This window comes from Temnothorax longispinosus, chromosome 2, assembly GCF_030848805.1.
Source record: "Temnothorax longispinosus isolate EJ_2023e chromosome 2, Tlon_JGU_v1, whole genome shotgun sequence".
In the NCBI taxonomy this organism is placed as follows: domain Eukaryota; kingdom Metazoa; phylum Arthropoda; class Insecta; order Hymenoptera; family Formicidae; genus Temnothorax; species Temnothorax longispinosus.
The window spans coordinates 9,601,024-9,614,338 of record NC_092359.1 but is presented as its reverse complement, the minus strand read 5'-3'; the positions used below and the strand labels follow the sequence as shown (position 1 = coordinate 9,614,338).

The 13,315-nt window shown below is 45.1% G+C and overlaps 2 protein-coding genes across 4 annotated transcripts; one reads left to right on the top strand and one right to left on the bottom strand.

Moving 5' to 3' along the window:
- Positions 1–40: 40 nt before the first annotated feature.
- Tor (serine/threonine-protein kinase Tor) lies at positions 41–10,672 on the top strand. 2 transcript variants are annotated; one of them, XM_071771694.1, is made up of 7 exons: positions 41–422; positions 914–7,205; positions 7,294–7,436; positions 7,510–7,650; positions 7,941–8,565; positions 8,850–9,030; positions 9,240–10,672. In XM_071771694.1, exons 2-7 carry the CDS (start codon positions 953–955, stop codon positions 9,253–9,255), a joined length of 7,359 nt encoding a protein of 2,452 aa, XP_071627795.1. In that variant the 5' UTR covers positions 41–422; positions 914–952; the 3' UTR covers positions 9,256–10,672. The 2 variants fall into 2 exon arrangements, with proteins under 2 accessions (XP_071627795.1, XP_071627794.1); XM_071771693.1 differs by having other exon boundaries at positions 42–422; positions 7,941–8,571.
- Positions 9,051–12,658, bottom strand: LOC139809073 (cytidine deaminase). Of its 2 annotated transcripts, none has more exons than XM_071771696.1 (2): positions 12,039–12,658; positions 9,051–10,337 (listed from the first exon to the last, which is right to left on the bottom strand). In XM_071771696.1, the coding sequence occupies exons 1-2, from the start codon at positions 12,097–12,099 to the stop codon at positions 9,925–9,927; spliced, it is 474 nt and encodes a 157-aa protein (XP_071627797.1). In that variant the 5' UTR covers positions 12,100–12,658; the 3' UTR covers positions 9,051–9,924. The 2 variants fall into 2 exon arrangements, with proteins under 2 accessions (XP_071627797.1, XP_071627798.1); XM_071771697.1 differs by having other exon boundaries at positions 12,063–12,651.
- Positions 12,659–13,315: the final 657 nt, after the last annotated feature.

Below are 13,315 nucleotides of genomic sequence, written 5' to 3'. Positions count from 1 at the left end.
ACGTCATATTATTGCCAACCTAACCTCATCTAATTTTGCGACAGTGGCGCTAGCTAGCAATCCCAGCATAGCAGTCAGTGCAGCATTTTTGTTTCTTGGAGGTTATAATTCTCACACGTATCTGGAAAAAAAAATTTGTTTTCCCAATAATTGTCGCAGGACATAACGAGAGTGACGTCTGAGTTACGCAACGAAGCTACGCAACTTCGTTGCTCGTTAGCGGATAACGAGCGAGAGACGACATGGTGTTGTGAGACACGGAGAACGCCGGGGGTCACAGACATGGGATTGTATATATTGAATTAATTCTACACATCTGTATGGATGAGGACACGCCGAAGCCGTTTTTCGCTGCGAGAATGGAGGCATTTATATTGCTGGCGACAATGCTCTGTCGCAAAAAGGAATCCATATAGTGCCAAGTAAGTGCAAACGTAAGATAAATGTACCAATACCGGGATGTACACTTAAGACCTATGTCTGTACACCTTTATCACTTTAGTTTTTAAATAAGTATAACGCGAATTATAAAGGCTGCGGTCTAAATACTTGACGCTACAAATGCTTTGGAACGTTCTTCTTCTTTCTTCATTGAAAGAAAAGAGAAGAGGAATGCTTCGAAGCATTTGTAGTGTCAAGTGAACCGCAGCTAAAATCAAAGATAAAAGTATAATACAAGTATAAGATAAAAGTATAATACAAGAAAAATATCTTTATCTTTGATTCTTTGATTTTAATTCGCGTTATAACTTATTCAAGGACTAAAATAATGAAAATATTCAGATATAGATATGTGTTCAGGCATTAGTGCATTTAATGTATAGATTTTATCGTTGCTGTCGCCCTGTGTAAGTGACTATAAATGACGGTCTAGCATGAAACGATCGAGAATACGAGAATGATTCTTTTTCAGGGTGTCAGATGAGAGGAATCCGATGGAATTCGGACTGCTATGTTTTACACCCTGATTTATACATCCAACGGTAAAACAATGTCGAACATGCTGATGCAGCAGTTTGTCCAGCGACTCAAGTCGAGAAATGAGGAGGCACGTAACAAGGCAGCACGTGATCTGTGCCTGTACGTCAAGAGGGAACTGCGGGAGGCGTCGCAGGAAGAGATCACGGCTTTCATGGATGAATTCAATCATCACATATTCGAAATGGTATCCGCCTCTGACATCAACGAGAAGAAAGGCGGTATATTAGCCATAGTTTGCCTTATAGGGGCAGATGTAGGTAATTTTAATACGCGGACGGTACGATTTGCTAACTATCTTAGAAATTTGATACCTTCCAACGACGTGGGTGTCATGCAATTAGCTGCGAAGACTGTCGGGAAGCTGGCGCTAGTCTCCGGTACTTATACAGCCGAATATGTTGAATTCGAGGTGAAACGTGCCTTCGAGTGGCTTGGCGCGGATAGACACGAGGGCAGGAAACACGCCGCCGTGCTCGTCCTGAGAGAACTTGCTGTCTCCGTGCCAACGTATTTTTTCCAACAAGTTACGCCATTTTTCGAGTTGATATTCAACGCTATACACGATCCTAAACCCGCTGTAAGGGAAGGCGCGGTGGAAGCTTTGAGAGCGGCCTTGGTAGTCACCGCTCAGAGGGAAACTGTCAAGCAGATGCACAAATCGCAATGGTACAAACAGTGCTACGACGAGGTAATAGATGGATTCGCGGAGGTTCACACGAAGGAGAAGGGCATTAACAGGGACGACAGGATACACGGCTCGCTATTAGTGCTAAACGAGCTGCTGAGATGCAGTAACGTCCAATGGGAAAGGAACTATGAGGCTCTAATGGAAAGACTGAACGGTTCTACGCAAAATGAAAACGACATACTTTCCTTGATGCCGCGTTTGAAGACGACGATAGGATCCAAATGGGCCGTGTCCGGCCAGAACGCCACCGCGTCTCAACACACGTTGTATCCGGCGCACGAGTCGACCGTTTGCAGATGCTTGATGCAGGAGAGACTGGACGAAATTTACAATGACGTTATGAATCAAAAGATATCTAGGAATCCGCATATTCAGCACGCCCTCATGATGTTGTTGCCGAGACTCGCCGCATTTAATAAAGAAAAGTTCATAAAGGATCATTTGAAGGAGTCCCTGGCGTACCTTTTGCTGATCCTGCGCAGTCGCGAGAAAGATCGCTACGCCGCTTTCACGTCGATCGGCTTTATAGCCGTGGCGGTGGAAGACGCGATAAATCCGTACCTGCCGAAGATCATGGAGATGATCAAAAGTTTGCTACCGTCTAAGGAAACCCCGAGCAAGAAGCGTACCCCCCTCGAGCCCGCGGTGTTCGTTTGCATCACTTTGCTCAGTCACGCGGTCAAGCAGGTCATAGCTTCCGATGTCAGGGACTTGCTGGAGCCCATGTTTCAAACTGGATTAAGCCCAATATTGACCACAGCGCTCAGAGAACTGGCGCACAGCATTCCGTCTCTCCAGGTGGACATATCTCAGGGTCTCTTGCGAATGCTGTCGCAAGTTTTGATGCAGAAGCCGTTGAGACATCCCGGCGCGCCGTGGACCGCGACTAGTCCTAACTCCGCGGCGGACGACGTCTCGTCGACGGTACTCGCACTGAAAACGCTGGGCACCTTTAACTTTGACAATAATCCGCTGTTACAGTTCGTCAAGAGATGCGCGGACCACTTTTTAACGTCGGAACAGGCAGAGGTCCGATTGGAAGCTGTAAAGACGTGCTCGAGATTATTGAGATTAACACTGAATCAGTCTGGCCCCACGGTAACTACTACCGTCTCGACTGTTCTAGGTAAATTGCTGGTGGTGGGAATAACTGATACAGATCCCGACGTTCGTCTATGGGTGTTGGCGTCGTTGGATGACTCCTTTGACGTCCAGTTGGCGCAAGCGGAGAATTTGTCCGCGTTGTTTATCGCCATGAACGACGAGATGTTCGAAATAAGAGAACTGGCAGTTCGTACCGTCGGACGACTCAGCACCTTGAATCCCGCTTACGTTATGCCGTCGTTGAGGAAGACTCTGGTGCAATTTCTTACGGAATTGGAGCATTCGGGAATGGGTCGTAACAAGGAGCAAGCCGCTCGAATGTTGGATCACTTGGTCGTGACCGCGCCGAGACTCGTTCGACCATACATGGAGCCGATCCTGAAGGTTCTTGTCCCGAAGTTGAAGGAATCCGATCCGAATCCTGGCGTGGTGCTGGCCGTTCTGCGCGCGATCGGTGATCTGGCGGAGGTCAACGGTGCCGAGATGCAGCAGTGGATGTCGGAGCTATCGTCGATATTGCTGGAAATGTTGATGGACGCCAGTTCGCCCGAGAAAAGAGGAGTAGCTTTGTGGGTGTTCGGCCAGTTGGTCGGTAGTACAGGGCACGTGGTCAAACCGTACCTGCAATATCCGTCCCTGCTGGACGTTCTCATTAATTTTCTCAAAACCGAGCAACAGCCGATCATCAGGCGAGAGGCGATCAGAGTGCTCGGGCAGTTGGGTGCGTTGGATCCCTACAAGCACAAGATGAATCTTGGACAAATCGACTGCCAGTTAGACACGCTCACCTCGATGGCGGACACCAAGAGTGATGTGGAGAACACCCAGGACTTGACAACCAGTGAGATGCTGGTGAACATGTCGCCGTCCACACTGGAGGAATTTTATCCAGCGATCGCCATCACGACGCTTATGCGAATTATTCGCGAACCGACCTTGTCCCAGCATCACACCATGGTGGTGCAAGCGGTAACCTTCATATTCAAGAGCCTCGGGATAAAGTGCGTGCCATACATCTCTCAGGTGATGCCGAGTTTCCTGAACGTCGTGCACACGGCGGACATGAATTTCCGTGAGTTTTTGTTCCAACAGCTGGCCGTTCTCATCGCCATCGTGAAGCAACACATCCGCAACTACCTGGACGACATATTTACCTTGATCAAAGAATTCTGGACTGTGAATAGCCCGTTGCAGAGCACGTTGATACTTTTAGTGGAGCAGATCGCGATGGCCCTGGGCGCGGAGTTCAAGATCTACCTGCCGCAGCTGATGCCGCCGATACTGAGAGTCCTGACGCACGACAGTAGTAAGGATCGCGCGGTGACGGTAAAGCTGCTTCTGGCTCTACAGACATTTGGGAACAATCTGGACAATTATCTCCATCTCGTGCTTCCGCCGATTGTGAAACTGTTCTACGCGAACGACTGCCCGATAGCCGTGAACAAAGTCGCTCTCGAGACGGTCGATCTCCTCGCGGACACGCTGGATTTTATGGATTTCGCATCGCGAATCGTTCACACTCTGGTACGTACGTTGGACCAGTGCCCGGAACTGAGGGGCACGGCCATGGACACGCTCTGCGCTGTCGTGATGCAGCTGGGCAAGAAGTATCAGATTTTCATTGTGTTAGTTCAGAAAGTTATGACGAAACACAAGATAGTCAATTCACGATACGACGTTCTAGTGGATAAGATACTCACGGACTCGACCGCGGCAGATGGCGAGGATTTCCTGCTGATGAGGATGCGACACTCGCGCAACAAGAATCGCGAGCTCTCCTTAACGCCCTCGGAAACGACGACGATCAAGAAGCTGAATGTGTCGGCCTCGAACTTGCAGAAGGCGTGGACGGCGACGCGACGAGTGTCCAAGGACGACTGGCTCGAGTGGCTACGGTGCTTCTCGATCGGTCTGCTCAAGGAATCTCCGTCTCCGGCTTTGAGATCCTGCTGGGCGCTGGCGCAAACTTACGCTGTGTTACCACGCGATCTGTTCAACGCGGCCTTCGTTTCGTGTTGGACTGAACTCCTCGAGCACCACCGGTTGGAACTGATACAGACTCTGCATCAAGCATTGATGGTACCTGACCTGCCTCCCGAGGTGACGCAGACCATTTTGAATTTGGCAGAATTCATGGAGCATTGTGACAAAGGCCCCCTGCCGTTGGACAATAAGATTCTCGGTGACACAGCGATGCATTGTCGCGCGTATGCAAAGGCGTTGCACTACAAGGAGGACGAGTTCCACAAGAGTAGAAACAGTAGCGTGTTTGAGTCCCTAATTTCCATTAATAACAAACTTCAACAGAAAGAGGCGGCCGAGGGCCTGCTGGAATATGTGATGAATCACAACCAGCAGGATCTCAAGGTTCAAATACGCTGGTACGAGAAGCTTCACAACTGGGACAAGGCGTTGCAGCTGTACCAGGAACGTCTGGAGAGCGATTCTGCGGACGTGGAATCTACCTTGGGGCAGATGCGTTGTCTAGAGGCTCTCGGCGAGTGGGGCCAATTGCACGAGGTCGCTACGAAGCAATGGACGAATCAGAGCGACGATAACAAGCAGAGAATGTCGAGAATGGCAGCGGCCGCGGCGTGGGGCTTGGGTCAGTGGGAAAGCATGCAGAAGTACGTTTCGCTGATACCCAAGGATACTCAAGACGGAGCGTTTTACAGAGCCGTACTGGCGATCCACGACGAACAGTACAACGTCGCGCATCAGTTCATCGATACCGCTAGGGATCTGTTGGACACCGAACTGACTGCCATGGCTGGCGAGAGTTACCAGCGGGCGTACAACGCCATGGTGGAGGTGCAGAAGTTGGCGGAATTAGAGGAGGTGATTCAGTTTAAGCTGGTGCCCGAACGTAGAGCGGCCATAAAGGCCATGTGGTGGGAAAGGCTTCAAGGTGGGCAGAAGATCGTAGAGGACTGGCAGAAGATCATACAGGTGCACACACTGGTAGTCTCGCCGCACGACGACATGTACACGTGGCTTAAATATGCCAGTCTCTGCCGGAAGAGCGGCAGTTTGATGCTGTGTCACAAGACGCTGGTGATGCTGATGGGCACGGATCCATCCTCAACTCCGGACCAACCGCTACCGACTACTCATCCCCAGGTGACCTTTGCTTATTGCAAGCACTTGTGGGTCGCCAATAAACGCGAGGAGGCTTATAGTCAGCTGCAGCGATTCGTGCAAACCTACTTGCAGCCGACAACAGCAGCAGTAATAAATCAAGAAGACGAGAAACAGCACGAGAGCAAAAAGAGATTGCTCGCCAGATGCTACCTCAAGCTTGGCGAGTGGCTGGAGTCCTTACAGGGTATAAATGAACATTCTATTCCTGCGGTACTATCTTACTACGCCGCGGCGACGGAGCACGATCCCACGTGGTACAAAGCTTGGCACGCCTTCGCCTACACCAATTACGAGACCGTATTGTTTTACAAGCATCAGCAAGGTAGTGAATCTGCGCCCGCGGAGACTGCACCGGGCAACGGAACGCGCAATAATCTCTCCAGCTCGCAATATATATCTCAATTTACTGTCCCAGCTGTGGAGGGATTTTTCAGATCCATCAACTTGTCGGATGGCAACTCCCTGCAAGACACTCTCCGCTTGCTCACGCTCTGGTTCGATTACGGCCAGTGGCCGGAGGTGTACGACGCTGTTGTCGAAGGCATAAGATTAATAGAGATAAACACTTGGCTGCAAGTGATTCCGCAACTTATAGCCAGAATCGACACTCCCAGGGCACTGGTCGGTCGGTGCATACATCATCTTCTCATAGATATAGGAAAGACGCATCCTCAGGCTTTGGTTTATCCATTAACAGTAGCTTCGAAGAGTGCTAGTCACGCGAGAAAGACCGCGGCTAACAAAATCCTGAAGAGCATGTGTGAGCACAGTCCGACGTTGGTCCAGCAGGCCATTATGGCGAGCGACGAGCTCATCAGGGTCGCGATCTTGTGGCACGAATTGTGGCACGAGGGCTTGGAAGAGGCCAGTAGATTATACTTTGGAGAGAGGAACGTTAGAGGCATGTTTGACACGCTGGAGCCCTTACACGCCATGCTCGAAAGAGGGCCGCAAACTCTAAAAGAAACCTCCTTCAATCAAGCTTATGGAAGGGATTTAATGGAAGCGCAGGAATGGTGTCACAGATATAAAGCATCTCGAAATGTAAGAGATTTGAATCAAGCTTGGGATTTGTATTATCACGTGTTCCGGAGGATATCCCGACAGTTGCCGCAACTGACCAGCTTGGAACTGCAATACGTTAGCCCGAAATTGCTCATCTGTAGAGACTTGGAGTTGGCTGTGCCGGGAAGCTACAGTCCTGGCCATCCTATCGTGAGAATAGCAAGTATTCATAGCTCCATGCAGGTGATAACTAGCAAACAGAGGCCAAGAAAGTTGTGTATTAAAGGTCAGCTACTATTTGGAAGTAAATTAAAACATTTTGATTAAGCGAAATATATGGATAACATAAATTTACTTTAACGTGTATTTTGCAGGTAGCAACGGTAAGGATTATATGTTTTTATTGAAAGGTCACGAGGATCTAAGACAAGATGAAAGGGTAATGCAGTTGTTCGGTTTAGTGAACACTCTTTTGTTACACGATCCGGATACCTTCCGAAGAAACCTCACTATTCAAGTAAGAATTTGGTTTATAATATATTATAATATAATTATTAGAAAAACATGTGACTCATGCTGTGATTCTTTAGAGATACGCTGTGATTCCATTGTCTACAAACAGTGGTCTCATCGGTTGGGTACCACATTGTGACACGCTTCATACGCTTATTAGAGACTACAGAGAAAAGAAGAAGATATTACTGAATATCGAACACAGAATAATGTTACGAGTGAGTGGGCTTTATAAATTTTTAAGGACTAGTTTTTCTAGCATACGTTGCACGACATGACATATTTTCTGTTCTCACGTCTATTGCATATCCATATTGAAATATAGATTTCTAAAACGAGTTATTCATGTCGTGTATTCCTTCTCTCAATCTTTCCACTCAACCTCATAAAACTGAGGCATATGGAAAGGTCGGAATCACACCTGGGACTCGATTATAAATTGATTGCTTTCATATGGAGCAACAGACATGCGTTACTTTCTAATATCTATATTATTATTATTTTTTAGATGGCACCTGACTATGATCATCTAATGCTTATGCAAAAAGTTGAAGTGTTTGAGCATGCGCTTGAGCATACTCATGGCGACGACTTAGCGCGACTATTGTGGCTAAAGTCACCGTCGAGCGAAGTATGGTTTGATCGTAGGACAAATTACACACGCTCTCTGGCTGTGATGTCAATGGTGGGATACATACTCGGTCTAGGTGATCGTCATCCGTCTAACTTGATGCTGGACCGTCTTAGTGGTAAGATATTGCACATCGACTTCGGAGATTGCTTTGAGGTGGCGATGACGCGCGAGAAGTTTCCGGAGAAGATACCGTTCCGTCTGACGCGGATGTTGATCAACGCAATGGAGGTGACTGGAATCGAAGGAACGTATAGAAGGACCTGCGAGTCCGTGATGTCCGTGTTGCATCGAAACAAGGACAGTCTAATGGCAGTTCTGGAAGCGTTCGTTTACGATCCGCTCCTCAATTGGAGATTGATGGACAATGCGGTGCCTAAGGGCAAACGATCGGATGCTCAGGGCATGAGCGCCAGCAGCAGTCAGGAACACGGCGATATGCTCGATTCTCTTACCGCCACATTACCAAAGAAGGGTGTGCCGTGTAGCATCGAAAATGGAGGTAAAGGTAATTACATCTTTAAATCAATTTTCACTTAACATCGTCACGTAGCTTGCAACATTATTGCTTCTAAGTCTATATTAATATTTAGTGTTGGGTTGTATGACGCAACATATCACATTTATTATTAATGACATGTATAAAGATATTAATAAAAATTGATCAAACTTAACAAAAAATTATATATATATATATATATATATATATATATATATATAAATCATTTATGATAAATACTTTTTTTACCATGACATCTACAGCCTTCGCTTTTGCAATTTTTGTAGCTGATAATAATCAACCGGAAGCGCTGAATAAGAAAGCTTTGACGATCATAACGAGAGTCAGAGACAAGTTAACAGGACGCGACTTTTCGCACGAGGAAACTCTCAGCGTCCGACAACAAGTCGATCTATTGATTCAGCAGGCTACAAATAACGAAAACCTTTGCCAATGTTATATTGGATGGTATGTAATAATTTATAAAGTTTCAGGAACATCAGTTATTTATTTTTATCATTTACAACATATGCATCTTTTTTCATATTATATAAACATATTATACATACATATTATATAAACTTACTTAGAGTTTATTCTGATTTTACAAGAGACAATTGTATATAAATTATATAAAAACGTGGAGACGTCGATCTCATTGCTGCATATTATTACAGGTGCCCGTTTTGGTAAACGAGAGACCGAATCTTCTCGTCAAAGGTGAAGTCCCATAAGCAACGAGATTTATAAAGCTCACTCATTCGTAATATTATCCCGTGTTCGATATTCAATGATATCTTTTTTTTTTCTCTGTAGTCTCTATTAATCGTGTATTTTTGCATTTATAACTTTGCGAAATCATTATGTTTGCAATTTCACGATAATCTTACAAGATGTATACATATAACATGTTATTGTATTATTTGTATATACATATAATATGTTATTGTGTTATTTGTATATAATGGAGCAACAAGTCACAGCGAGCAAGATGTATGCTGGCGTATCGCGTACATTAAAAATGTTTAGTTAATAATCAACGATAATGTCTCGTATATAAAATCATGTTTTTTTTTCTTTTCGGAGAAACAAGATTGCAGCAAGAATATACTTTCGTTCCAGTGTTATTGTGATCACTTTAAACAACTAATCTATATCCACATGTATCACGTCATTGTAAATAATACGATACGATCGATCTCAATTTCATGAAAATAAAGACTCGTGTTAATACGCCGAATCATACATGTAACAAGATTTACAATGTTCAGGTCTGGATGAATATTCTAATTAAGTACATAGAAAAAGTTCACCGCTTTTCGTTGTAGCCTCCGTATTGTTCGAGCGTCGCCGACGGATAAATTACGAAGTCTCCGTATCGTTCGTGCGGAACGGCGAAAGCGGCAACAGTTCGTTCACCTTAGTCCGTAGAACTTTCTTCATGTCGGTTCTCGACAGGTAGATGGGTATGTTGTCGCCGAACTCGGACATGAACTGCCTGCACACCCCGCACGGCGTGGTGAACGTGGTGCTCTCCTGGTCGGCCACCACAGCCAACGCCGTAAACTTTTGCTTGCCCTCGGACACGGCCCGCGCGATCGCCGTGGTCTCGGCGCACACGCCCGCCGGGAAGGATGCGTTCTCCACGTTGCAGCCCCGCGAGATGCTGCCGTCGGCGCATCGCACCGCGGCGCCGACCTTGAATTTGCTGTACGGCGAGTACGAGTTCTCGCGCACCGTCGCGCTCTCCCTTATCAGCTCCTGAATATCCGCGTCTGCAAAACGGTACATCCCGTCAGCCGGCATCAGCTTATTGTGACATGTAAGAAATTCGCAGCCAACGGGGAAATATACACGCGTATATATCATGTAATTAAAAATAATTTGTATACAAATTTAAGCATAAAGTGTAACTTTGTTAATGTATATATAAATATAATTTTATTTAAATACACGGATAATGATAGTGATAAGAAATAAGAAACGTTTATCAATTTGCCAGAGATACATTACATCATATTTATACACGTATCATATATATGATACAAAGATATCATATTTACATGTATGTATGTATATACCGCGAGACAAAATTAAACCATATATAACACATCATGTATAACAATTTTTAATTTAATTTTTTTAAATTAGTTTTGTTACTCTTTCTTCGAACTGTTTTCAAATTTCACCCTCAATACAATTTCAGCCAATACATTGCAATTACAATTAATGATTCCGCGTGTTTCGTTCGATCCGATTGGTTGCAACTATTGCGCGCGAAATCTCGCAAGAGTTCGATACGACCATGCGCGCGAAATCTCGTAGAGTTCGATACAACCAATGATGTAACTTATCGAAAGAACCAACGTTTCGCGCGCATTCTGAAAACAATTGTTTCAAATGTAAGAAAAACAATCGGCGATTTTCAATTCATTAAAAATGCATTGTATTACGAATATTTATAACTTCGTAGCTCGAATGATTGCAAAAATAATTGTGACGATATGACACGCGATGTAGAGATGTATCTTCATGCAACGATATCTGAACGTAACACAAAAGATCTTCGTGTTTGCGAAACGTAATCAAAATTCCGCATAAAGTTAACAATAAGATAAGAATCGTATGCAATTAGATAATATTATCGCGCACAGTTATGACCACAAATCATACTCGTCGTTCAGTTGACACAGTTTGAGAAGACAAGGCACGATCTCGTTATCAAATATTTATTAGCGAACTTATCATCGTGCAAAACTTATCATCAGGGACTCGCAATAATAATTTCTCAAAATAAAACATGATTTTTAGATTTCTAGCGAAAACATTATCAAGAATCAGAGAAAATGTAGTTTTAAAAAGTAAAATATCTTTAAGCTATTTCATTTTGCGCGGATGTCTTTCGAATTTAAGGCCCTGAAGCTTGTAAAAGTCTCATTACGCAGCGTTGATATAATTATTAATAGCGTGGAATTATCCTGTCTCCTTCGTTAATTTACATATAATTTACATGTCATATCAAATCGACGCAAACAGTTATTACGCAAGTTACGATCGAGGACATTAATGATATTCGATCTTAAATAATTATAATATCATAAATAAAAAGATATCACGCTTTATAAACACTGCACAGAGATTCGATTTTAGTCTCGAAATTCAAACTTGTTATTTAACATGTCCGATTCTACCGCCAACAGCGAGTTGTTTGAACAAGGTGAGATGGTGAGCGCATTTACTAAAAAGTATATTCATCTATTCTTTATTTAAAAATTGTATTTATTATTCTTATAAAAAATTGTATATCATGTATAATCTTCGGCTGGTTTTTCAGACTATTAACAGAAATTGGCATTCAACGCGTCGAGATGTAATGTTCCCCGAGAGCGCGCGCGCGCGCGCGCGATGAAAGCATATGGAAGCAACAGAAAGCGAGGAGCGAGGATCGATATCGATCGGGACGACGAGAAGCGCACTTTGCTGCGGAAGCGAGGATTTACCAAGCGACGCGAAATCGATTATTTCCCAGATGCCCATCTCGCCGGGGTGCCGCTCGTAATGAAGGTTGCCGCAGGAGATGCAATCAAGGTTGCGGTATATAGGAGACGCAAATGAGACTGTTTTCGCTCCGACGCCCTCGACAATCACCCGACGACTGCGTCTCGCGAGTCGCGACGACAACGATATAACAAACAACCTGGCCACCGACGGCGACGTGCGTCAATCGCTCGTAGACGGCTGCTGCTTCAGCCGAATAACCGCACCGTCTAACCTAACCTCGCGGTCTCGCGCCGCGGTACATACGGTTCGAACCCTTTCAAATCGAAACAGGCCGATCGACGCGAGAACGCGAGACGCGACGAGAGTGATTTTCACGTCTGATGTACGTCGTTTCGCTGTTTCTTGTCGGGCCGGTGTCTGCCGACGCGTCGCACATCTCGGTGCGTGCCAAGCAATTTTCACGGAGCAAGGAATGCAGAACTGATTTTTCCACTTAGGCCTTTGGTAGCACAAATGTGTGTCGTAGAACATGTATATATGTGCGTATGTATACACGGGGTCATTGATGCCCTAACGCGTGAATTTAGGCGCTTATCGAGACAATGTGGTAAACACATGTATATTATACGTACGCTCCTATATACACATGCAAATTCACGCGTGCGTAGAAAAATGTAACGCGTGAAGTTGGCGTTTGTCAGAGTTGGGAAACGCGCGAAGGTGCCAGAGGGATAGCGCCTGTATTTCTTTAATGTTATTAAATTATCAAATGTATTGGCGTTTCATATTATATCTCGATATGATTCGGTAACATCGCTAGCACAAACACGACATTCATGTCGTTATTGATCATTCCTCTTCTCACTTGTTAATACCGTCGGTCGCGCGTTTAAAAAAAATATCGCGCGCGAATCGATAATCGAACATCTATCGACGTGCGTGCGGGAAAATTCAATTCGCCATGGGTCAATGAAAACTGATGAAAACGAAGTTAGCCAAGTTGCTATAAGACTTTACCGAATATCACAGATTTATTATATATTATACTTTCAATTACACGTGAAATTTGATTTCGAAGTTTCTCGCGCGAATTATAGATCGTTGAAAATGGAGGATTTATCGCCCATCGTTGACCTATTTGCATCGTCCGTAGAAGTCGCGGACTACCGTCGCGGCATGTAGGTCGTTCAGAACGGATTTATATCCCCCGCACACAACGCGGGCTTGTCACGCGTCAAATTATTCGACCCTT